Source organism: Colius striatus, chromosome 7, assembly GCF_028858725.1.
Source record: "Colius striatus isolate bColStr4 chromosome 7, bColStr4.1.hap1, whole genome shotgun sequence".
In the NCBI taxonomy this organism is placed as follows: Eukaryota; Metazoa; Chordata; class Aves; order Coliiformes; family Coliidae; genus Colius; species Colius striatus.
This window is the reverse complement of record NC_084765.1, coordinates 41,941,093-41,967,443: the sequence shown is the minus strand read 5'-3', so window position 1 is coordinate 41,967,443 and position 26,351 is coordinate 41,941,093. Positions and strand designations below refer to the sequence as shown.

Below are 26,351 nucleotides of genomic sequence, written 5' to 3'. Positions count from 1 at the left end.
GTGCATCCTCTGGATCCTCTTCTTTGCCCAGACCAAAGCTGGATGCCATATTTGCTTCTTCCCAGTCACCAGCATTGCTGTGACCTGCCTGAGATGGCCAAGAGTGGCCCCACAGTGATGCTGGCTGGCCCCTTGCCTCAGCAAGCTCAAAAAGCCTTTCCTTAGGGCAGAAATCCCAGCTATTTAGGGATGTGGCAAGGGGCTGGGGACAAGGTGTGTGTCTGGTCCTTGCCTGGCTGGAGCTGCCTCCTGCCTTCATCCTGTTGCGTGGGAACCAGTTGGGTTTGTGCACCGACGTGTACGGCTGGTGACCTTCGGGTTCCCTCTGAGTGTGTTAGGGACAAGTGTGAACAGGCCAGCAAGGGGCTGGATGTGAGCAGGCTGGAATGCTCACACACAGGGAGCTGTGGGTTGAATTAAGTCAAGGGAGGCTGGGATGCAAACGAGGCTGTGTGCCGCGTGGATGAGGCCGGGGTGCAGCAGGGGAGCTCTGCCTTGCTCACAAAATCGCTTCTTTCCACGTAACAAAGTGAACTCTCTGCTTTTCTTGGAAACCACATTTTCTCCCCCCTTCCCTCCCCCCTCCTCCTTTTTTTTTTCCTTTTGGTTTTTAATTCATTTCAAGCTGAAAAGCCTTCCCTTTGATCTCCTTTCTGGCTCGTAATGAAGTGCTGGGCTCCGAGTCCCCGCATCGCGCCTGTTGTTTCTGCCTTGCTGCGCCGCCTGGCCGTGCTGGAGGTGGCTGGTGGGGTGAGCTCTCCTCTCCTGAGCTTTTCACACCTCCTAGCACCAGCCCAGCTTCAAAGCATGTTACAAACAGGAAAGGCCCCCAGTCTGCTGGCATGAAGGCCAGGCTTCCAGTGAAGCCTGTGGGAGCTGAATGTGCACATCCAAAGGTACAATTTGACACTAACAAATTAATTCTCGCTCCGTTTCTGGGGGGGAATGTAGCTGCTATTGGCACAGTGCAGCTGGAGGAATGGGGAGGGGGCTGGCAGGGGGGAACTGGTGCCTGTGCTGGAGAAGGGATGTGTTCCAGTCCATTGTGTGTTGGAGGCAGTTGCCCCCTGGCTCAGGGGGCACAGGAACGTGCCCAGGTGGGGTTGGAAACCTGCTCAGAAGGAGCCTCCACACCCTCCCTGGGCAGCCTGGGCCAGGGCTCCCTCACCTCAGCACCAAAGAAGTTCCTCTCTGTGTTGAAATGAAACTGTTTGTGTTCCAGGTTATGCCCATCACCCCTTGTCCTGTCACTGGGCACTACAGAAATCAGTGTGACCCCATCCTCCTGACACCCACCCTTTAGGTGCTTTATAAGGGTTGATGAGGTCCCCCCTCAGCCTTTTCTTCCCCAGGTCCCACAGCCTCTCCTGGTAACATTCCAGTCTCCTCATCTCGGTAGCCCCCTGCTGGACCCTCTCTAGAAGTTTCTATCCCTCTGGAAGTGAGGAGTCCAGACAGGACTCCAGATGAGGCATCACCAGGGCAGAGCAGAGGGGGAGCAGAACCTCCTCCCACATTTCTTGATGCCCTCCAGGATGCCATTGGCTTCTTGCCCACGAGGGCACATCGTTGGCTCACCAGAACTCCCAGGTCTCTCTCTGTGGAGCTGTTCTCCAGCAGGTCATCCCCCAGCCTCTTGCAGCAGCTTTTTGGGAAGCCTTTGCTTCTTCTGCTTGTGTTACCCCAGCTCTGGAAGAAAGAGCAGCCTTCAGCTGCTAGGGCTGTTAATGTCACCTTTCACAAGTACTCTGCTTGCAAAGGAACCTGCCAAGTATAGCACGTTTTAATTTGCTTTTTTCCCATGCATTCCTGGATTTATGGCTTGGTTTAGTCTGGTTACTGCTTGCTGTATGGATATAAAACTCCCTCCAGAGGGTCACTCCGTGCCATAAGCTTTGTAGGTTCCCTCGAGGAAACTGATGTGCTGTTCCCTGAAAAGCATCCACCTAAAGAAGGGTTTTATATTTGGGTTTTGCAGGAATTGGAGCTTTGAAAGCTGGCAGGGAGATTTATCTCTCTGGTGATTACATCTAACAGGCTTCTGTCTGAACACAGATCTGTTACTATATTCCCTGTGTGCCTTGAAATGCTTAGTTGGTTTCAGGTAATATGGATTTGGGAACGTATTTATTGTGTGAAAATGAAGAACAAGGAAAAAGGATGGTGGGGAGGGGGAGGGAAAAAAAGAGCAACTTGGAGAAAATGCATTTTCAGTGATGCCTGCACCAGGTTGAGAAGCACATTTGCAGTTGCTTGCCATCTGTAGCAACTTGTCCAAAGCAAACATTACCAGTCAGTCCAGGTTTGGCTGCATAATTGCCATAAACCATTGCAAGGGCATCCAGAATAGCACAGCCCTGGAACTACTTCTGCCATTAGGTCCTACTCCCTTGAAAAATAAACCTTGGCAAGAGCTCAGGCCTCACTAATAAAAATTCCCTTTTCACAGCTCTAATCAAGTTTTCCAGAGCTGTGGTCCAAATGAGAAACTGCATGCAGGATATCTGACCCAGGAGAACAAGATGGAGCTTTTCATTTCAAGCAGTGCCAGGCTGGAAATTTCCAAAGTTCTCAGTGGTTCACCTATGGCAAAACTGTGGAGAGTGTCAGAAGAGACCTGTCCCTTCTGTGGCCAAGCTCTGGCAGACTCAAACTCCTTTCTCACAGGTGGAAAAGTCTCCTCTGGAGTACTCATCCAGAAAAGGCATCTCTCTTCAGAGACTTGCAGATGTTTCTGGACTGACTTGATGGCCACCCAGTAATTGTTTTTAAAGTGGGAAAGGTGGTGACGGAGCTGGAGCCACCTTGCTGAGTGGACATCCAGACTGGCAGTGGGCTCCACGCTGTAGCCTGCCTGCCTGGGTGGCACCTTGTGCCTGGAAACCTCTTTGAGATCCTCCAAAATTGTTCCATGCGTGGTCTCTGCAGGAGATGCTGTGGTGTACTTTGGATCGCTCCTCGTTTGCGACTTACCTGCCCTTCTTGCTGGCAGTGGGAGGTGTGAGGATATGGTTTGAGGGGTGGATGGTGATGATTGGGTGGGTTTGGTCCCACTTTTCCACAGTCCCAAACAATACTGTGTATTTCTGCATGGACGGGAGGGAGACTTGAGAAATATGGGCCTGTCCCCAGAAGGGTGATGAGGAGTGATGGCTGGGTTTGTGCAAGTCACCTGGAGTTCAGTACTAAGTGTTAGAAGAGAAGCTGCCCATCAACTGAGCAGCACAAGCACTTTTAGTTTAACCATTGAAGTAGTTTGCTACCAATCTTTTTGTCCAGCCTTAGATCCAGCTGCCCACCAGCAGCTTCCAGTCCCAATGTGTTTTTCCTTTTGTGTGATAAACGCTCCTCTTGCAACGTTTGGGAACGAACCATCTTGAAGAGAGATGATCTCCAGTAGGCAGGGGATGAATCTCTGCAGGAGAAAGGAGGAAACCACAGTCACACTTTAGCTTTGTATCTCGGGCTGGCTGGGCTAAAAAGATGTAGAGAAACATAAAAATGCCAGGCAGGATCATTGCTTGAACGCTCACGTGGGCTCCTAATTGTGGAAACATGTTGAATTCTGTGATATGCTGCAGTTATATAACACCTTCTATGAAACTCTTGGCATGAAAACAATGCATAAAAATAACAGATGTGGCAAATCACAACCATGTTCTGAAATCTCTCTGCAGCTCAGTGGAAACAATGGACTTGATTTGAATTGGGATATTAGGACTTTTTTATTCCACCCCCCCCCTTCAAAAAACCATGTCCACAGGCAAAGAAATATTGGAAAGGACATTAAAAAGGCCAAAAGTACAACCAGGGTGTCTCTAAAGAAATTGCAAGTGGCTGCTAACTCCAGGGCAGCAGAGCAAAGGTGTGTAGGGGGGATAAAGAGTCAAGCCCTGCTTGTGTGACTCTTGTTGCCTTCAGCCAGGCTTTTCTGCAAGGCAAGAAAGTGAAATGGGGTCCTGAGATGTGTCCCAAGGGAAGAGCAGCAAACCTGGTTAAATCAGGGCGTGTGGTTGCATTTCTAGGTCCAGCAAAACCTGAAGGGATGCCTGAGATGAGGGTCTCTGCAAGGGGGTAACTTGGCACGTGCCTGGGGGTCTCCTCCAGCCTTCCAGCGCCCCCAGTGTTTTCCAGGGTATTGGCACACAAATGGTGGGGTTGCAGTGCTCCACAGGAGACGTCTCAGGCGGCAGGAAAGTGGCTTTTCCCATGAGGCTGCGCTGCTGATCAGTCCTCACCGCTCACAGCCTGTGACCAGGGAGCAATCAGCACGTGAGAGAATGCTCTGTAGCTCCACTGACTGATAAAGAGGAACAGGCTCCAACTAAACCCCAACAAGCTCCTCCCGTGTGTTGTGGTGCAGCGTGTCCTGAGCACGGGCAGTCTGCAGCTCAGGGTGCCCAAAGCTGGCTTCACGCTGCGAGGGGCTGCTGCTCTGCAAGGAAGAAGAACCTGGCTGTTGCTGGGGGTTGTGTGTGTCCTTTGCTTGGCCTGTTGTTTGTTTCAATCCCCTGTTTGGCTATTAGCCTTTGATACAGTTCAAGCCCTGGCCCTGGTTGGCACAGGTCTGTAATAAGGGTGCTTCCCAGCACTGCATTTGGCCTCAAGTCTGCTCCATAACATCCCCTTAATTCCTTATTCAGTGCTTGAGACAGCCAAGATGTGAGCAGGGGACCGAGGGCTCGGTTGCTTCTGAGCAATTTGGCCAAGAGAGGTGCTGGTTATTTCTTGGTATCACTTCAAAGAGTTTTGGTTCCCAGATGGAAGAAAACTGCAGGACATCTTCAATGAGAAAGGGGAAAAAGTAGTATTAATGGCCTATTTTTATTAGTAAAGAAAGGCCTTTCAGTGAAAGGCTTCCAGCTTTGCCTAGAAGAGGAAATTTCAACTGAAGGAGAGCACCTACTGCTTTGAAAGAGTTTGTTGGGTGGAGATGTCAAACTGAAAGGATCTTGTGCAACTCTGCTTTTTAGGTCTACCACTAAATTGACCCATTCATTGCTTTGCTTTACCACAGGAAAATTGCTGAGGAATGCTAAGGAAAAGACTGACCTGTTGGACTGGCTGGAAGTCTGCAGCACCTTCCAGAATCAGACCCAGACATTTCTGTCTCTGATTTCTGTCCAGAGAGCTGATATTTCTGTAGCTGTTCCCATCCTCCCAAGTCCTCTGGAAGTGTGAAGTGGTGGGGTTTTTTTTTACATCCAGCAAATGGAACAATAACAGAGGACTAAATTTTCCCATCTGTCAACTAATGCTGAGCAAATTGAACATCTTTAGAGAGACAGAGAAATCTCGGGTCAATTAAAACCTGCAGTGTCTGTAGCACAGGTTCTGAAAGAAACTCTGTGATCGTATTTCTGGCTGTTTGGGGTTTTGTAACATATCACAAATGTTGAAAGACTTGTGTTAGTGGCTCGGAGAGGGTGGCTCTAGCTTGGGGAACTTTGCTTCGTGCTGCCCCAAAGTAACGCACGGTGCAAAGCTGAAACCTGGATTTTGGGGGAGCTGGTCTGGTGCATTAAGGATGGTTTGTGATGTGGGTAGGGGAAAACTGGAACCTGCTCTCTCTTCCTGCTCTCCTCCCCCTCCTCGACCCAGGTCTGGAGCAGTTTATAACATAAGAGATGCTTCTGGGTGCAGGTTTCCACCTCTCTTATGTGCACATAAGCTTTGTGTTACTTCTCTGTAGACTTTGTCAGCCCTCCCCTTTCCCCTTGTCACCGCCCCAGCTGGCAGGCTCAGATAAGGGCTGAATGGAGAGATAAGAAGCTCTTTTTCCTTCTCCTTCATCTGGAGCACCAACAAATGGCCAGGCTGTGTTTTAGAAATCCCACAAGCTCTGTTAAATCCATGGGAAATCCAAAGGGAAGGGTTATCCCCCTCACTCCCTCTGGTCTCTGGAAGACAGATTCACCTAATACAAATCTCTGGTGAAAGAAGTGAAATGAGGAAAAAAAGAAGTTAGAATCAGGTTCCTTTTCTCCTCAGTAACACACCAGGTCTCTTAAGAAGCCACCCTTGAAGCTCCAGGAGAGTTTCACCTTGAGCAAACCCATGTTATGTGATGTGGCAAAGACACACCCTGAAAGAGACAGGTAGGAATTTGGCTCTAGAGCTACTTCTACTGGAAAACAAAGGAGTTTCTGTGATAGTCTGGAACAAGTGCCAGTTAAAGGGTATGAACTCTTTTCATACTGCATCAGCTGCAGAATATTGCCAGCAAAATTCGTGCAAGCCATCGGTAGCTTTTCGCACCCTTCATAACCAGGCAGGCTCGGGGCAGTGGGGTGAAGCAGCCCAACAAATGGAGAGAACAAGGAAAAGAAGTAACTTTTTCTTGTCCATTGGCTTCTCCCTCAGCAGTGCACTTTGAGAGTGACATCCAGGGATGCAGCAATGCATCTCTATGGGACTCGAAAGACCAGAGCACAAGGAAACGGTGTGAGGGCTGTGGCTGGAATCCTCTGGGCATCATGGCTAGTGTGATTGCTGCAGCGTGTGCTGCCTTCCAGGAGGCATGACAGCTGCATCACACCAGCGATAATGAAGTAGGAGAGGATGTAAAGGGGCAGATATTGACTGGCTCAGGTCTTCCTTGCTCTGAGGCCCAGCACCAGAAGCTGCTGCTGCTGTGATTCCAGCGTTGGTATCCGCAGCACTTCAGAGCGGATCAGGTTCAAGTACTTTTTTGCTGGGTTGTTCTGTCTATTCGCTAGCTCGTGGAGATAAATTATGATGTCAAAACAGAGAGATGTTGTCACACAACCATCTCCCCTTCTGGGGTCAAGGTTCTGCTTCATAGCTTGGAAACCCATTAGTCCATTTGAAAGCATGTGGCCAAGAACGGATGGGGAGGGGGGGTGGAAAAAAGTCTTGTGTGTTTGGGTCAGAGCCACAGACAAAAGGCTCTTTGTGCTGAGAGCTGACAATGACAAATAAAGAGGAACCTGTTGATCTAGGAGAGAAATGGAGGATTATGGAAAGATCACATGGTGGGGAAAAGACCTTGGCTGCTTGTCTGGATGTCAGTCTCTCCCGTCACTAAAATGCTTTCTGCAGCCACGGCATAGTTGTTAACAGAAATGCTGTCTTCTGCTCACGTGGTTGGGGGTGGTTTTCTCTAGCTTGCAAGATGCCACCTGTGCCTAAATGCCTCCCTTTCATGAGATCACATCAGAGAGGTGATATGCTCTTCCCAGGGTCCTCGCTGGGTCTTGGGTGGAAGGCAGATTAATTAGTGTTTGCAAACCTCTCTGACTAGAAACAGTAAACGCTGAAAAATAGTGTCTGTCCAGCCACGGGACATAAATACCGGCCACAAAGAAAAGGCAGTAACAAATCCCCTGTAATTCCACCAAGTTACTGGAAGTAACCCAAGAGCTATGTCTAATGCTAATCATAAGAGTATTTCCCAAAGGTAACATTTGATTCCCATCCAAACCCAAACATATTTGAAGCTGTGCCTGAACGTTGTCGTGCAGCAGATTAACTGGGGCGGTTTAATCTGTGAATAACTCCGTAAAGCCTTCAGCCAACTCTGAAGAAACAGCAACGGTCTTGACAAGACTGGACTACAAAACACTTCCCAGATAAAGCGTGTTTTTCAGAGGAAGCCAGGGGAAAGGCTTCGGCGGCTGTTGCACACGCATCTGGCAAACGCGTCTTTCTGATCGGTGTGCGGAGAACGTGCTGAACAGAAACATTTATATTGAACATCGATGGGCTGCCTGCAACGACCTCCAGAGTCTGTGAAGTGCACCAGAGATTTAAAAGGGAAAAGAAATCTATGAGAGCCCATTATGTCCTGGAATGTATCCGAGCCCATCAGCGGAGGGAGTGCCGGCAGCTCCCTGCGCTTGCTGTGCTGAAGGAGACCTATGGAAACACGGTTAATCCCAAATAAAGGGGGTGGGTGCGTGGGGGAGATAACACCAGAATGCTTTTTATCTGGTTTTATTTCTCTTTACAGCTGTGATGGGGAAAGGGGACTGGAAAATGAGACCCAAAGGGAGAGGTCCCTGGCTGTTCTTTAAGCGCCGGTCTGCGATCAATGCAGATAATGCGCTTGGAAGGACTGTCTCGTTTACTGGTTTTCAGTAAACTGCTGGGCTGTGCTTCCCAGTGATAACGTGATGGTCGTGTCTGTGCCAGTAGGAATACACTTTAAAGCAAAAAGAAAGAAAGAAGCTTGCAGTTCCTTGCAAGCAGAGTGTGGATAGTTGAGTCTGGGATGCCCCAAATCCCATACATGGATGGAGAAACATCTGAGGCCGCTGTGTGTTTCTCTGTAGCTTATTCCAAAGACACAACAAACTGTACCTCAACACAATATCCTCCCCAAGAGAGGAACACGGTCTCCTGCTCGCTACAGCCTCTCTGGCACACCAGAGGTATTTTTCTGACCACATTTTCTAACTTCTTCCTTTGCTGCCTTGATTTTTCAGCCCCGGTAGTCGATGACACATTCTCGGTGACTTCAGAGCTGCTGGAGTAGGCTCAGGGTCTAATTATCCTCATTAAAAGTATAAACTAATAATTCCTAGTTCAAAGCAGGTTTGCTGTGGACAGGACCACTAGGGATTTAGTGCATGGTACTGGGGTTGGTGCTTGGGTTTTCTGTTAATAGTGTTTTCTAACTGGAGGCAGATCTATTTAGATATGCTTTGGGAGAACGATTTTGTGGGTAAATATGACCTTTATTAATATTTTCTTTGTTAATTCATTGATGCCAGTAAAGAGCTTTGAAGATGAAAGCGCTGTATGCAATAAATATTAACATTATTCCAACTTATTTTAATGTTGCCAGCATTCCAGCTCCATCATCTCTCATCCAAGAATCCCAAAGTGCTTTCCAGACGTTAATTAATTTCCTCTCACCAGGCCAGGGAGATACCTATTATTATCATCTCCATGTCACAACGGAGTCATTCCGAGTGCATTTCTACCCCGTGACTTGGTCCAAATGAGGTAATATGGCAGGAGGCTTTTTTTTTTGGGACTGATCCAAGAATTCCTGCCTCCCATCCTCCCGTCCTTGCTGCTGGGCAGCATTCCCTTCTTGGGAGTGGGGTGCGACACTCATCCGCTCGGCACTCGCCCGCCTTCCTCGGGGGCTTTTATTGGTTGCTCTGCAAGAAAAGAAAATAGGCAAGGATAACATGCCACACCCAGGATAGGTGAGGATACAAAACCCTTCCAAATCAGAATTAGCAGAGTTATGAATCGTGCTGAGCCAGAGGAAACCTTCATGGGATGGTGCTTTAGGGTCCTTTCGTAGAGTCGCAGTCTTAGAGCCCGTACTCAAAAGAGTGGTAAAAGGGAAACATTTTCTCCAGTGCAGCAGGGGGAAGGATGCAAGTTAGCACAAAAGATCTGAGCTGAATAGCACAGGCTGCAGCTGAAGCTTCTAAAACGCTCTCCCTGAACCAGAGGCGAAGTTAATGACGAGATGAGACCGTTCAGAGACAGCGTGACTCCAGCAATCCATGAGAACAATGCAAAGTTCAAAAATAGCAGTATTGACTGGTGGAAAAACAACATACATATAATTTTCAGGTAATTACTACAGTATAATTAGCTCTGTTGTTTTCATATGAGCCATCTGAAATGAACTCTGCTCGCTACTGAAACTCAGCTTTATTTACAGTGTTCCCATGACTAAAGTGATTCTTTAGAAACAGCGATTAGGTAAAAAAGAGACGTGGGTACTTTATACCAGACACTGTCTCCCTGCCAGCAGGCACAGCTTAGCTGCTGGCATTTTATTCAGCATTTTATCCACCTCTATTCTGAACCACTTGAGGCAAGATGAGAGCTAAAGAAGTGAAGATGAGCATAGTCTACTCCTAGACTGTCTCCACTACTTCCACGTGTAATAATCTGCTTCTATACTGTGTATGTTGCTTCCACAAGGGGAACTGTAGCACAGGGAGGAGAGTAGCAGGTCTCAGTCTTTCTGAATGGTCACAGTCACTCAGTCATTGTGCAAAATTGTTAGGAATTGGGGCTGTATGGAAACGTCAGTATTTTACAGGTATCATGTGAGTGGAGGAAGAGGGGGGGTAACACATAGTGTAACAACAAATACTCAATCCAAGTTCTGGAAAACTCAGCACCTTTATCTTCTTTTTTCCCCTACAGGACTTGTTAGGAATGATTTGGTATCTGTAGGAAGTAGCATCTCAAGCATTGGGACCTTGCAGTCTTACATAAAATCCCTTTTGATTGGAACGAAGGAGTTTGTCGCCATTGAAACTCGGTTTCATTGATGCTGTAAGTCTGTGGAGCTCAACTGAAAGTCTGCCTCACCTCTCTGAGGGTTATTTTGGAAATAGATGTAGCTTTCTGCAGGTTTCTGGCCTCGTCTTTGAATAGTTCTTGGCCAATTTCATGCTTCTGAAGCATCCGACTCAAGGCCTTGCTTGGCTTTGATAAGGCCCCTGTTGCAGTTGCTTTTGACTCTTTCCTCACGTGCTGCATCCCCACGTGATGGAAACGGCTGCAAGTGACAAAAAAATCCCAGTTGGCTTTCAGCAAAGTGGAATTTTGTTGACCAAAACAAAGAAAACATGGACTTGGCTCAGCCAAAGGAAGTGCTTTTGCAGGAGTGGATGGATAGCTCAGGGACGACCATTTCTTCTCAGGGTGGAAAAAAGCTATTCTAGCTGTATTCTTTTAATTTTAAAAAAAGAGAATTCAAATAAAAGCCCAGAGGTACATGCAGCACCAGCTCCACAGTGGCAGTTTTCCTGGGTAAAAGTTCCACAAGTTAACTGGAGGTAAGTTAAACTAAACGCTGCAAGGCCAGTCGGATGCTGTTCCCTTCTTAGCAATCCCCGGTGATGTAAAACTCCTCTAGTGGAAATGAGTTTGGCAGTGGAGACTTCTGTCATTACACACACAATTAAAGGAGGCTATGTGGATGCCTTTTGCATGACAGCACTGTGGCTGGTTTGGAGGTAACCCCAGCACTTTTCTTTTCCTGCACCTGTGTTCTATAAAGGTGCAAAACCTGAAAAGCACCAGGCCAAACGATGGCTGTGAGCTGTGTGTGGTGCCGCTGTGGGAGGCTGAGACCCAGGAGGGACAAGGGGGAAGACCTGGTTCTGTTCCTGCTTACCTTAGTCTCCATTTGACAGGACTCATACTGGGTTTGACACAGTTCAGATATGGAAGAGCTGAATTATGAAGGCCAGGCTTTAAGAACATTAGCAGAACAGGAGCAAGCACATACCATCCATTGATATTGGGGTGGAAAAGACTAAGCAAATAGTTTTAAAGAATGGGCTAATTGTTGGGCCCATTTCTATTGTCCTGCAGCTGCAAGGCTTTGTGTAGCAGTAAAGTACATCAGGAGATGAGCCTGACTTGGAATGCCTCATTCCAGGCAGGGAATCCAATACACAGGGCACCCAAAATATCAAGGAATGCAACTGAAGTGTTTAAAGCCTTGTACAAATTGCAGTGGGGAAGGAGTCTGTGCCCTGGCCACGGGTAGGCCTTGAGTATGGGTGCTGTAAACCACACTCCTGTGTGTACAGCAATAAGGCAAGTTGAGATTTAAGAACTGCAAAAACAGGAAACACGCAAACGAGGCTGGGATGTGTCACCCTGTAACGCTGCATGTGTAATTAGAGATTAGAGTAACTCATTTCCATACTGCAACAACAGTGTTAGACCAGGAGATCTAAGGATAGAAAAGAGGTGACATTAGCAAAATGGCTCATTAGCTTTCCCTGATTTAAGATTTCAGGTGATTAAGTCCCAGTCTGTAAATGCAAACAATATAGGCAGCAAAGATGTAATGAATCTTCCCTTCCTAGCAGCCCTTGTTTGGGGCCAAACTTGAGAGATGATGGTGACATAATATGATATAATTTGATATATTATTGCACTTGGATGTGAATTTAGGGGGATGTGTGTGTACCAGCCAAGTCTCAGTCACTCAACGGTGCTGAACTTGTTACCCAGCATATTGAGCAATGCCAAGTGTATTGCTTATCAAGAATGAAACAGACTTATTTATCTGATAGACTGGCTACTCCATTTTCCTCACTCACAGTCAAGTATTTTCCACCAAAATGTACCTCTATGACTTTTTAATTTCCCCCCCTACACACACACAAAAAGGCAATTTCAGTGACAAATATAAATGGGTTTTATGCCTCCAACAATCTCAGGAATACGAGACGTTTTTAATGGCTTGGTCACGTTTTTCTATCAAAACCCAGAGTCACAGAGAATCTAACTTTAAATAAGTTATACTCTGGATGCAAAATTCCCCCTCCATTACTTCTGAGCAAAGAGTAAGTTGGAAAAGTCTTGGAGACTCGGACTAATGAAAACAACATGTTAGTAAAAAACCCACTTATCCGTTTAAAAACGTGTTGTTGTGTTTGAACGTGGCTTGGAGCAAGTGAGTTTTGTCACATGATACGTTTTGGGGGAGGTTATAGAAGAAAAGGAGGGGATGGGGTGGTGGAAGTAGATTGTAGTGGTTGTATTTTTTACCACAATAGGGCAAAAAGGGGGAAATGAACTTTATAAAAGGGGGAATTGAAAATGCCAGAACTTTGAGTGGTTGAGGAAAACCCTGATTTTTCTTCCTGCCCCACCCCCTGCCAAAAAGAAACAGGTTAAAAGAAAGATTGTAGTTGTATCTCAGAAACAGAGGTGGCTGACAGCTGTAAGACTATTTTGGAGGTGTTCTTACCCGCTCCAGTTGCACTACTTTGACGGGCACGTCCTTTGGAAACGAGACAGAATCATGGCAGCTCTGAGTGTTGCCATCACTGGCAGAGCTGGAGCAACTGAGAGCACCTTTGAAAACTTCTGTGTGTTAACAAAGCCTTTTCTTGGCAAACAAACCCCCATCTAAGTCTCAAGAGTAGAGAGGCACAAAAATTTCAGTGCATGTAAATAATCGTCTAAAAATAGAAGCCCAGATTGCTTCTCACATTAAGTTCCTCCTTCGTACTAAAAGATATACCACAAAGGAAAGAAAATACAAGAAATGACTATCAGAAGTTCACACTGAAAAAACAAAGGGCCTGTATTAGCTTTGTCTGTAAAAACACTCAAAGTAGTTGGGGTGGATCGTTTTGAACTGAATATTCTGTATCTTCTCCTTTAGTGCACTTCCTTATTTTTAATGGCTCTGGAGACATTCTCAGCCTGTTTTATTTAAAGCAAGTTTTGACAGAGGACACTGTGGTTTATGGCCATGTGTCAGGTTTGATAGTGTTGTGCCATGATTTAGCAAAGCACTTAAGCACATGTCCACATCCCACTGAATTTGGTAGGAAGTGCAGCAGCAGAGGGAAAGCTGTTTGCTGTGCCTCTTTCAGGGGAGGGGGGAAAAAAGCAATTCAAAGACAGAGATTTGCCTTCATACAGTTATAGATCTTCTTTTTGCCAAATTCCTTGGACCAGACACCAACTTGTAGATCGTATTAGATGAGGATTATTAAACATTTTCAATCACTCAGAATGTTCTAAACTGGGCTGGTTCAAACCACTGAAATAGATCAGCTAATTATGGTACACGTGGGTGTAGTCATCTGACTCTTATTTTTTTTAGATATCTTGCCTAACACCCTGCCCCCCTCCCCAAACCAGCATTTTAGACACTCTGCTAAGCCTTACTTACAGGCAGTATTAAGCCAGAAGTATGGGAGTATCACTTATCAGCTTCTAATTGCTGCTCCTTTTCTGAATGCTGCGTTTGAGATGCCGATGCTGAAGGAAGAGGAGAACTGCAAAAGAAATGGATGAGAGCAGTGAATACTCGGTATATCTGCACAGAAATGGGATGCACACATGACCTGGAGAAGAGGGGTACCAATGAGGAGTCAAAAGATGCACATGGGTTGTCTGTCAGGCTGGTCTTTACACCAAGCTGGGGAAGGTTTCTGGGCGAAATGCTACGAAATGAAAAGTTTGGAGAGAGACATGGGTTGTCTCTACAGAGAACCAGGACTTTATATATATTTAGCAATAAACAGGATGGTACCAAAAAGCTACTTAGTAGAAAGATACTTGATAATGCTGTCACATTCTCCCCTTAATGGAAACTACCCAATTTTAAATTGTGGCTAACTCTTCAGGTCGTATGGGAGACATAAATTACAGTATGGTAATAATCATGAGTGGTAATCTTTTTAACCACCGATTCCCTGGGTGGCCTCAAGCATACTTTCTTTTTTATCTGTAGAGTGGAGACATTAGTGCTTTTCCCCCCCCCCCCCCATCTTGCAAGACAGACAATATACTTTCTGAATGTACGATGATGAATGTTATACCAGCTAATTTTCTCTCTCTCTCTCACTTAAAATGATGTGCAGTGCTGGCCACGTTACACGGTTTTTCCATCCTATACGTGAAGGTGAAGGCTAAGTGGAGAAAGTGTCACGGCAATCTGTAATTATAGAGTAACACAGAGGTAAAAGGAAGCTGAATCAAGCTGAGGTGTGAGACTTAAATGTTAGTGTTGAAGCCGATTGACTTCCCAACTGATGTGGTCACCTTTCCAGGTAGCATTTTTGGCATCTATTATTTACCCCCTTGGCATTATCTGGTCTGCTACTGCCAGAACTCACCTTTTACTCAAAAAAAGAATACAAAGTGGACAAGTTTGCACCTAAAAGCTGTGTTCTGATTCTGTAGGCCCTCCTAAAACCAACTGTATTACACAGAATCTTAAGGGTTGGAAGGTACCTCCAAAGATCATCTAGTCCAGTCGTTTCCTAAGTGGGAAACCCTGGCAAGCTCACGTTGATTCCCTCAAGTTGCTCTGCAGTAGTCGAGGGAAACAGAACTTGATGCCGTGCTCCACGCTGAGGACGGTACCGAGCGGGAGGCAGATGGGGGCTGGGGGCACCGGCCGGGGCCCGGCACCCACCCTCGTCCTCGGCAGGGCCCCCAGCGCCCGCGGAGGGACCCCGCGCAGCGCCCCTCCTACGGCACCGAAACCCGCGGATTAAGTGGCAGGAAGCGGAGTTGCAAATTCCGATTTTAATCAACTTATCCCTACAGGAATGCGTGTCCGCCTCTTCCCTCTGCGGATCCTGCGAGAGGGGCCCCCGGTACCGGCAGCGGCTCAGCCCCGAGAGCCGCGGCGCTGGCATCCTCAACGGCTCCCCTCAGCGCCTCGCTCCCCTCACGCGGCGGAGCAGCGAGGAAGGCGGAACCGAGGGGGCCGCCTCTCAGGGGAAAACTTCCCAGGCAGGGCGGCGGCCACGCTCTGCCCCCGGGACCGGAACGCAGCTTCCCCGTGGGAACGGCTCCGCTCGCAGCCCTGTGGAAGGAATCTCGCGGGCCGCCCCCCGCCGGAGACCCCCCACCCGGCCGGAGCGCAGAGGAGGGACAAAATGGCGCCGCGATTCAAACGCTGCGCGCTGCGTGCCGGCGGGGGGGCGGCGGGGGGGCGGTGTCCCGGCGGGGTTCACTGCGCCTGCGCCCGGAGTTGCAAGATGGCGGACAGTGCGGAACTAAAGGTAAAGCGCAGCTTCAATTCCCTTCGCGATGCCTGTCGCTGCCGCGCTCGGGGCCGCCGAGGCTGTGCTCCCTTCCGCGCCGGGCACCGGCTGAGCCGCTGTCGGCGTCGTGCGGCGGCCCCGCGGCGCTGCCTCGCCGGGGTGACTGCGGCGGCGCCCCGCCGGCAGCGGGGGCTGAGGGACGGAGCGGGGCGGGGAGCGGAGCTGTCCTCCACTCGCCTCTCGCCCGCCCGCTCTCCGCCGGGCAGCCCCGCCGGGCCCGGGGAGCGGCAGCGACGGCTGGGCGGGGAGGGCTGTCCTCGGCGCCGGAGGAGGGGGTTGGTGGGGCGGTTGGGCTCGGGCCGGGCCGTCGTTAGGGGTGAGGGCGGCGGCGACGACGGCCGAGGGGAGCCCCCGGGAGTTGCCGGCGCTGGGCAGCGCGGTTCGGCCGCCCCCGACGAGGGGGACGGTTCTCCGGGCTCCCCACAAAGTTTCCAGGGGACTCCTCGAGCGGTGCCGGGTGGGGAAGGGAGCGTTGAGGAGCGGCTCTGGCCGCCGTTGACAGGCGGCCGGCTCCTAACGAGCGCCCTCGCCGCCCGGCGCGGGGGGGAAAGCACCGGGCAGCCCCGCTCCCTCCCCTCCGCAAATAAAAGGCGTCACAAGCAGATGCTGAGGAGTTACGTGATGTTAAGCTTGCTGCTGTCCCTGTCACCCTGCGAAACGCATCAGAACCTGGTGCTCCGAAGCACCCTCGAGCGAAGTTGCAGCCGCCCACCTTCGCTTCCCTCGAGTGGGCGAAGCTGAGGCGGGCAGGCGCGGGGAAGCCTCACAGGGTTGCGGGAGGGTTTGTGTGGGACTGTCCCGGGTGTAGGAGGGGGAGCAACTGCGTCCCTTCGGCTGTCTTGAGGAATAGCAGTGATGGAGCAGTGGGGTGCTGGAATATCCATACTGTGCTCAAAAAAAAAAAACCCCACAAACAAACCCAAACCCACCAAAAAATATCCCCCCGAAGTTTCCAATGGCTTTGGCAGGCTGTGTGGGGCTGCGAGCTCTGCCTCGCACACCGGACGGGAGATCCAGAAGTTTGAGAATTACAGGGTCGTTATTCATCAGGAGGGCTTCTGAGGTACTTTACAGTGAAAGACACAAATCAGAAGGGTATTAAACGTGTAACATAAACTACAGAACACGTGAAGTATGACTTGGGAAATAATTTGTCTTTCCCCAGAGGTTTGGTAGGTCTCGGTTTTCTGCGTCTCACAGGCTTCTTGCTCTTTCGCTTTTAAACACTTAAAGAGCTGTCAGGATGTAAAGAAGTTATCAAGTCCCTTGCATGTTGCAGGGAATCTCTTGTCTGCCAGGTCAGGACAAACACATCTTCCCTCAAATCCTCCAGTGTCCGTTGTTTTTCTGGGTGGTTTGCAGAGCATGCTGCTTGAGCTGTGTTGTCCCTAAGCTTTTATTTACTCTTTCCAAATTGGGCTTCCTGCATAATGAGAGAAAGGGTCGAGATGGGATTCCAGTGTTAAACTTTTGCTAATCTTAGCATGGCAAGTGGAGTAGTGTGTTTTGGTAACTAACTCTTTAAGAGGTTCTGGTCCACAGGAGCTAGCTGGGGTTTGTGTGATGCCTTTCTAAGTAAGACTGACTCAAACTGACTTCAAAGAGGCAAAAGCAAGGGAATAAAGTTTGATTTTTTAAACGTGTTTCAAGATGGTAGGATGATGGTCAGGGGACAGTGCTGAAAGGCCTGGTTTTACTATGAAAATTGTCAATTTATTGATCTTAGAAGCTTTGAAACCTGAAGCCTGTCACTGAGCCTGCAGGCTCTGCGTATGTGTACAAGTGTTTGAGTGCCGCTGGTCTGCGGGAGTGTAGCGTTGAGACTTCTCCTTTTCTCCTCCTCTGCAGCTTTACAGGTGGGGCTCCTTTTATAGGAGTGGATTTGTGTCTGCTTGTCATCCCAGACTTCTTCATTGATCTCTTTCTATAACCTGCTGCTTGAGAACTGAGAGAGAGAAATTACGATTGGGTTTTTTTTTTGTTCAAGTCCTGTTGCTTCCTTCGGGACCTGAAGGGTAAATGCCAAACTGAATGAAGTTTATTTTCAATTTCACTTTGCTGCTCAGGATATTGTAGTGGTGCTTGCAAGTTGGGGCTGTAGGATGGTTAGCGCTGCACTCTGTGAAAAGTTGCTGAGTTTGGAGGGGTTTTTTGGTAGCTATGGGGGCTTGGCAGTTTACAGAAGGAAAACAAAACATTTACTTAATAAATTCATACTTTGAAGACTTGAATAACTTTTTCTTTCCTGTAAGCTATACAAAAAGAGGGGTGTGGGTATGTCCTTCCCTGTCAGGAGGGAGAGGGAAGGACAAGGATGAGTGAAATTTCTGCGTAGAGTTGTAGCTGTCCCACACTGGTTTGCCAAAAGTAGCACAACTCGGTTATTAGGGACTGGCTGAGGTGAGCACTCCTTGGAAACACGTGGCTCATGGAAAGCTGTTTGACTGTAGCTGGGAGCAGTGGGTGTTTTTAAGCAGGAGTACATCCCCAGAAAACTTTGGGTTTGAATTCTTTCTCTTTTTTTTGCAAGTGGGAAGGTAACTAAGGGAGAGTTTGTGATGAAGGCACTGCTATTTGAAGAAAGAACAGTGAATTCCTTTCATCATTTTAGTTTTCTTAGCTAAAATCTTGTTTCTCCACTGATGAATTAGCAGCTGGCGTTGATTTCACATTTAGTGGCCTTTGAAAACTAGAGTCGAATCTTAACAGTGTGGTAGTAACTCCCTTTGCCTTGCCAGAAAAACTTAGTGAAGTTTCTGAAACTTTCATACCTTCCTGTGTAAGGACTCGTGGGGTTACCTGTGGATAACACACCCACATGTAGATTATGGAATGTCATACAGTGGGAGGTGTTGCCAAATGCACAAAGTACAATCAAAGCTTCTTGCTCCCTCCAGAGAAAAAACCAACAGTGGCCTTTCTTCCTTGCTGTAATTTCTCTCAGAGTTCTGTCATGAAGTAGTATTTATTTTCTCACCTCCATCAAGGATATTTCAATCTCTTGCCCCATTTTGGAGTGTTTGTCCTGTTGGGGCTGGGGGGAGGTGGGGCGGGGGGAAAACCCCTGCTGAGATGAAACACACTTTGGGGATCCCAGGCTTGTAAAGGTGGCTGTATTGTTTGTTACTCTCGAAGGTTTGGATAAATGGAAGCAGTATGTTTTCATTTCTGTTGATGAAACAGGGTAACTGAGAAGTCTGTTCTTTTGCGGATTACCTCCCTAACTCCATAGGCTGAGGCATATGTGAATTTTCCGGATCTTAATTACTATTCCTGTATAATTGCATCCAGGCTCTAATTTATCTCAAGGTAAGCTATTTAAAGCTCTTTCTAATTGGAAGGAGTATACTTGAGTGATTAAATCTTTCCTTCAATATTTCTTACATCTCTTTAAATTGGTTATTAGATTGTTGTGATCTTTGCCTTCTACTCAAGTCTTTTGGAAATCATTACACAGTTTGCAATAATCAATTCAATTATACATGGATCAAAGAACGAAAAAGAAATGCTTATGTTCAAGTATTGTCATTCTTGATACTGTCCTAAGAAGCTGGTTTGGAAACCACACGCTGGGAGGTTTTCTCCTTTGTTCTCTCTCCTTTTAAGAAAGCGCCTTTGGGGATTGAAGAGATCCCTGGTGTGTTTCTTGTTAGACACAATTTATACTCTAAAAAAAAAAAGTGAGCCAGAGTTTGAATGAACATTTCTAACAAGCCACTGAAACATACTCAGTTGGGAAATACCCCTCCCCTAAATACAGGGAAGCACTTTTTTTTTGAGGGAGAGAGGCTGAAAGCGCAACTTCCAGGTGTCAAATAGGTTATCTGCTATGGAAATGCAATCGTGTTAAATTGCACCATCAGTGCTAATAAGCATAAGGTGCCTCTTTCAGTGTTCATTTGGAATTTCACTTTTCTGTATTATGAGCTGTTTTTGCCTAATCCTTTTGTAAGTTGCTGGGGTTGCATGTTTCTATGATTAAAGTCAATATAATCCACTTTTCATTGTTATCTGGGTCCACGGATTACGTTATTTTCATGCCTTTCTCTTGGTGTGTGTCAGTATAATTGTATTTTTAGCTGTTAGTTTTGGTCTTTGGCCCTGGAATTGCAGATATCAGATGAGTAAAATTGGCAGCTGTGCATCACTGCTTAACTGTCAAAGCCCCAATCCATAACGTTTCTTTATTGTCAATAAAACCCAGATTGCATCTTGCGTACATGTCACCACAGCGTCAGCACACTTCCAGTGTGAACACTGCACGGATATTAGGAGCCAGCCTGGAAGGATCTGTAGGCCCATGCAAGTAAATTCTTATTCATGGACACTCGTGAGGAGGAGGGAAGGTGTAGTTCATAGTAGTTATTTTTAATGGATTTACAGTTCATTTCCCTTTTGGTTATAAAGGTATTTAGAAATGACAGCTAAAAGGCTTAGAAACTGAGAAGCGGGTAGAAGATGCATCTTATTTAGCTTTATTCCTTGAGAAGTGTTACCCAAGGGAGGGGAAGGGCTGGGGACTGCTTGGCCGTTGGTAAGAATGTTTATGGATCAGACACAAGACAAATATTTAAAAGCTTCCCAGGAAGCAGGGTGTTGACAGTTAAGATACCTACAGATGCTGGAGTTATTTATAGGGATGTAGATGGCTGGTGTGGTTTATACTCTGACCTGCATTCATACAGAGCACACAGTTAAGTGCAGACTTGTCACTAATGTGTTTGGCACGGTGGGTTTTAGTTCCTGTAATCCATTGTTGTAGAAGTCAACGTCTGATCGTTTTTTCTCTTTAGTGCCATTATAGTGAAAACTAAAACAGAACTTCCAAACACTTGGGACTCGAGTGCTCTCTGTAATTGTTCTGAGATACCCCCAGCCCTCCCTGACCCTCTGAGTGTCTGGCTGCTGCATTTCTCTGACTTGTCTCCTGTAATCCTTGTCGATTGTAGTAATGGTTATGAGTGAGTTTGGAGCTGAACCCTGGGGTTAGTTGGCTGGTGGACTCCATCAGCCTGGGGTTCATTTCCTTCTCCCTGCTGAAGCTGTTGAAGTAACGGTGCCTTTCTTGCTGTGAATTAACATTTTGAAGGGGTTACTCTGTGGGGCCTTGGCATCACCCAGTGTCCCAGAGGATTTGTGGCTGGGCAATGGATTGAATCCCCTGCAGCTTTTCTCTTACCTAGTGATATTGGTGTCTGGGCCTTTGCCTTTGCAAGGAGAGAATTCTGCCTACAAACCTGCAATTGTCTCAGAAATGTCTGTTTACTTTTGCTGCAGTTCTTCCACCTTAGAAATTTGTGCTTTGATGAAACCCGTGACAGATGCTCTTCTAGTGGAAGACTCTCCCTCAGTAAAAAGCACTAAAAGCCTTCTGAAAGCCACAGTTTCAGTGAAGAATGAAAACATGTGTTTAAACATATAAAAACTTGCTGGTACATACCTTGTGTGTCTTCTGCAGTCCTCAGCTTGTGCTGTCCCCTGTTAAAGTAGGAACTTCACCTCTGGTTAACAGAAATGTGCCTGCAGGAATCACAGAGAAGTGTTTGCCCTCTTCTTAAGTGGGGAGAAAAGGGGAAATGTACTGTTTGGGTGACAGTTTGACAGGCAGATAAATTTCAGAATCCTTTTTGTCAAGCTCAGATATCGATTGTCTCATTGCTCTGTCACTGTTGCAGCTCTGCATAGATCACTAAATGCTAGGAGTGTTGGTCTGGGCTTTTTAAAATGAAGGTGCTCGGATATTATGATGCAGAAATTGCATGTAGTACCCTCCAATGGTAGGCAGTTTATGGAAATAAATGCTTTTCTTAAAAGTAGATCCTTTTGCTAGTTAAGGGATGGGGAGATGAGAGGGAAGGAGAAGAAAGGAGCTCCAGTACCTTACAAAAGGATGCTTATTCTGTGATTTTAGTGCTATCAAAGCCATTTGCAGTGACTAGTCACTGCTATAAGATGTGGCTATTTGAAAATCAGCTAGAAATTTGAGCCAACAAGAAGCAGCAGATGATGTTAAACCTTTGAAAATGAGACTGTATGGAGTTTGGGATGGGATATGTTAGCTTATTTAGCCTTGTTCCCAGCTTCCAAGTTTTCAATAGCAGCCAGAAAGAAGGAAAACCAGATAATGTTCTATTGTTATTCTCTATGTGCTGTGGTACAGACCTTTCTGTTGTAACTTCTTATTGTTTTGCTGAGACTCCTGGGCTTGTTACAGCTGTATTGATCCAGGAGTTTGTCAGCAATTTGCTTAATCTTATTCTCCTGTTGGGATTAGAGATGGCTATAGATGTACTGCTATGTCTCTGCTGTTCTGTCCCTTTGCTTCTACTGGAGGGATACCAGAGCGCTCTGTAAGCAAGCATTGTATTCTGAGACTAAGGGAGAGCAGAAATTAGCAGAAGGTGGGCATTACAGGGCTTGTCTGGAGTATGTGAAACAGAGAAATGAAAAGCTAGTATACAATTAGACCAAAGGTCAACCTAAGCTTGACCTTTATGTCTATAGGAGATGATATACAAGAGATTTATATAGTAAGTGGCATGATAATTAATGGAGAAAAAAAGGAGCCCTTTAAAGCCATTGCTTGGTAAGAGTAGAGTCCTAGGCTCTGCAGCAGAGCCAAGACTCTGTGGGTATGCTAAAGTTTATTTAGCATGGAAGCCAGAAAGATAAGTATTACTCACTTTATGTGCATGACTGAGGATTGCTCTGTAGTGAACTTCCCTTGTTTTGTTTAGGAAATGGTAATGAGTTTTCTGGGTACATGCTAATAAACACGGATGAGTTCTGTTGCCTCTCTGCTTCTGCCAGGACTGCATGGGCTGTAGGTAATGCTTCAGTTGCCAGTTTCCATCCTAGAAGTAGATCTAACAGCAGGAGACAGTAAGAAAGGGGAAGTTTTAATTTCTACCCTGCTTTGAGGCTGATATGCAGCCAGCAACTTCTCCAGAATAATTGGCTGTGAAGCATCCCTTTATCTCTGTAGATATTTTTGCCCTGTGCCTTGCGTGTTTGTTAATGTATACTGAGTGCTTTTCCCCCAGCATCCAGCCCAGATATGATTTCTTGTGCTAAATTCTTCAAGAGTTCAATAGGACTCTCCCCTTAGCTTTTTTTGGTATTACTTCCAATTTGATGCCTAGTTGTTTTCTTGCTCCTGACCTTAGATTATTTGGTAATTGTGGTTGTAAGGGACATTGGGAAATCCCCAGTCCAACCTTCTGCTCGAAGCAGGGTTGGCTCTGAGGTCAGAGGGGGTTACTTAGGACTTTATCCAGTCTGGTCTTTAAAACCTCCAAGGATGGAGACTGCACAACCTCTGTGGGCAACCTCTTCTGCTGCTTAACTGTTCTCATGGTGAAAACAGTTATGTTTTTAATATCCAGCCTGAACCTCTTATTTCAGCTTGTGCCTATTGTCTCACTGCTTCTGCTGTGCACCTCTGAAGATCATGGCTGTGTTTTCTTGATGACCTCCTTTACATATTGGAAGGTTGCCATTAGGTTCTTCCAAAACTTTCTCTTCACAAGGATGAATAAGCCTTGTTTCTCAAGCCTTTTACCAGATCATCTTGCTGCATCTTCCATCTTTGTCAATAGGATACCAGCAGTTTGTTTGGGGATGGGATTTGGGCAGATGATTCCAAGCCACAGATGTGTTTCTTGAGATTTTTTTTTACTCCTGTGGTTTTCTGTTGCTGGAGATGTATGACAATATCCTTGACATCCTCAAATGCATAGAAGCATCCACTGGTATCACTGGAAAAGGGGGAGTTCCTTGAAAAGCAGCGAGCCTTCACCTCCTGCAGATGCATGTTTCGTGGCCACAGCCATTTCAGTGTGCAAACATATGTGATACATGTTCTCAGAAATTTGTCTTAGGCAGGACTTAAGTCATAATCCTTGGGCAGAGCTGAGATTAGAGGCCTAGTTATCTAAGCTAGGTTCACATTAGGAAAAAATCAGTTCTTTTCCAAAGAGCACTTTAGGTACACTGGAATTTTGTGTTGAAGCTATAGGGGTTTGTATTCACAGTGGTTCTTGCACTGGGAATGTGCTCAGGCTGCCAGCCAGAGCTGAGTCTTTACCTGTCCATACAGTACAGCTCGTTATTGACAGCTTTAGGATCTGTCATCTGCCACACTTTCAGGGGGTTTGCAGCAGAATGCATTTGGTCCATTGGATTTCAGCCTTGGCCTTCTTGACTGTGTATTTGCTCGATGCTGCCTCTGTTTTGAGGCTCACAAAGGGGAGCAAGTTGGCAGTTGAGCCAAAAGGCAGAACTTAACAAAATAAGTTATCCCTAGTTGCTTCTGGGATTAAATTCATTGATGTAGTCTAAGCTCTGCCTTTCTGATTCTCTGTGGTCTGATCAGTGTAGCAGTCTATGCGAGGATCCTCCAGCTTTGTTTTGCACGCGATGGTGCCAGAGCTTCCTCCTGAGAAACTCCATCTCCCTTCTTCAGAAGAGCATCTCAGCTTTTTTCCTTTTGCTGTGTAAGTAGATAGCTTATTTTTGCTGTCCAGCCACGTGAAGAAATTCACTGTCTCTTAAAAGTAGGGCAGTCATTTGGGAGTCCGTCAGAGATGGAACTTCTCACTTACCTTCATTTACAGTCTTCTGCAAGATGTTCCTCCTGCCCTCTTTGCAGAGCAAGGGCTGAATCTAGTAAGGCTGCTCTGTTCAGCTTTTCAAATGAAAACATGATTAATTCACATGCAAAATAGAATATGGGATGGAAATAGCAGCGAAGATAGTTTTGCTTGGCAATTGAGTGTAAGTACAGCTCACTATTACTTAATTTTTGAAAAAGCAGATGCAAGCAGTGGCCAAATACAATAGGAATTGTGTGTTTGGTTCAGGTACAATCTCCTGTCTGAGCTGCAGGAGCGTGTCGTAAAAAGTTGTGTGGATGAGAATGTTTTCTGATACGTTCATTCCTCGTATTGTTTCTTGAGACTCCCTTGACAAAATGATCTCACTTCTGTGCAGATGTTGCATCTTGTTTCCCTGGTGCAAAATAAGAGTCTTTGAAACAGTCCAAGTATTTGTGTAGATTTTCACCTCGTTGAAAAATCTGTTAGAGACAGTTCTGCTCAGGCTATCTATGGAGTTGTTAGTGCTCCTATAGGTATATTGCAGCAAAATGAAACAACTTCAGCAGGGGTACAGAAACAAAGCTGTTCCTTTCCATAGCTTCAGTGTTGATGTAGCAGTTTCTCATCAGTGAATCTACTGAGGCCACTGATGGCAAAGCTTCAAATTTTTAAAATCAAGTATCAGAACTCTTGTTGGTTTAGATTGCAAGTATTTTAGATAATGTTTTTCTAGAGGGTGTACACCCAGGTTTTCCTTTAGTTAGCTTCCACTTTTACCTCTTTAGTGTTAAAATTCGCCTCTTTCAGTTGACAATGTTTTTATTAGACGCTCCACAATGTTGCTTGTGTTTCTGAGGAAATGGCTAAAAATAAACGTGTGTTATAAACTTGAGTCTTAAGAATGTAAAAGGAGCTGTACTGATTGAGACCAAGGGTCCATCTGGCCTGCTTTTGTTTCCTACAGCTTCCAGCCATGAATGCGTAGGGAGAAGTGAAAGCAGGACAAAGTATGAGACAACTGTTACCTCCCTGCAATACTCTCCTGGTCTCCAGTTATTTTCAGCTTGGTCCTTTGAACCCAGTCTGAACTACCAGCTGGGCAAGCCACGATAAATCTAATTTCCAAGTGCTTGTCCAGGTTTGTCTTGAACCCATATAAACTTTTGTTGACAGTGTTTTGGTAGGGATTCCTGCTTGCTGTCTGAGGACCCTTCTCATTTAGTTTGGAGCACGGATCCAGGGAGCTTCATTCACTGGTCACTATATTGTGTCATGAAAGAGGGTGAACAGCTGATCCCTCTCCACTCTTCTGCTGTTCGTGGTTTTCTAGTTTGCTGTTGTATCTGTCCCCTTATTTTTTGGGTTGAAAAGTCTCAGCTTTTGCTATTTCTTAATCAAGAAAATAACGCTGGAGTTCTGTTGTCTTTCTGTGAACATTTCCACTTGTAACGTGTTGCTTGGTTGGTTTTGTTTTTTAAGATGCGACCACCAAAACCACCTGCACTTGGAGACCTGGGTGCAACAGGGATTTATACAGTGTGTAATGATTTCTCATTTGCTCTCTATTCTTTTCCTAATGATTTCTAACGATTTGTGTGTTTGACTCCTGCTGAGCTGATGTTTTCATATATCTGTTTATCTTGGGCCCAGGAGCTTGCTCTAGTGTGGGAAAGGTCACCCTAGAGCCTATCACTTCATACATAAAGCTATGTCTGTCTGGGCTGCTTTTCCCCATAGACATCATTGTATATTAATGTACACTGAATTACTCCACTGAGATCTTTCACTGATTCTTCAGTTTGCCTTCCTCCTTACAACCCCATCATATCATCAGCAACTTTGTCATCCCACTGATCACTTTGTTTTCTAGGTTAAGCTATATGAGCCAGCGTAGGCCCTTGCAAAACTCCATGCACGACCTTCCTCTATTGTTTGGTCTTGGAACAACTCAGACACATTTGTAATAGAAGAACTTTGAATAGCAAGCTAAGGATCTATGGCCTGGTTTTTGTTTGGTTTGGTATTGTTTTTTTTCTATTATTAATGCTGTAAGAATACCCAGCTTGTTGGTGTGGACTGGATTTTTGTAGTTTCCTTTGACCTCTGCTATGCTGTTGTTTTTAAATGTATGTAGGACTCTGAGGTGGTGCCAAGCTGTTTTAAGGGGAAGCAGAGATGTGTTGGGACTCGTTTCCTATGTTCAGTTAACCTGAAA

General features: G+C 46.3%; 1 protein-coding gene and 2 long non-coding RNA genes across 5 annotated transcripts in view; 2 read left to right on the top strand and 1 right to left on the bottom strand.

The window, feature by feature from the left end:
• Positions 1-5,823: 5,823 nt before the first annotated feature.
• LOC133625803 (uncharacterized) lies at positions 5,824-11,299 on the top strand. Its single transcript, XR_009819092.1, has 4 exons — positions 5,824-8,393; positions 8,810-8,970; positions 9,433-9,558; positions 10,144-11,299. It is a non-coding gene; the product is annotated as an uncharacterized LOC133625803 (long non-coding RNA).
• LOC133625802 (uncharacterized) lies at positions 8,679-15,605 on the bottom strand. Of its 2 annotated transcripts, XR_009819091.1 has the most exons (4): positions 14,719-15,605; positions 14,304-14,419; positions 13,652-13,757; positions 8,679-9,131 (listed from the first exon to the last, which is right to left on the bottom strand). It is a non-coding gene; the product is annotated as an uncharacterized LOC133625802 (long non-coding RNA). The 2 variants fall into 2 exon arrangements; XR_009819090.1 differs by lacking the exon at positions 14,304-14,419.
• PIAS1 (protein inhibitor of activated STAT 1) overlaps positions 15,231-26,351 on the top strand; it is a 59,530-nt gene continuing 48,409 nt past the window's right edge. Inside the window, exon 1 of one of the 2 annotated variants that reach the window (XM_062000174.1) lies at positions 15,231-15,497. In XM_062000174.1, the coding sequence (XP_061856158.1) occupies positions 15,372-15,497 (126 nt within the window). In that variant the 5' untranslated portion in view covers positions 15,231-15,371. The remainder of the gene's footprint in view (positions 15,498-26,351) is intronic. The other variant, XM_062000172.1, reaches the window with a different exon arrangement.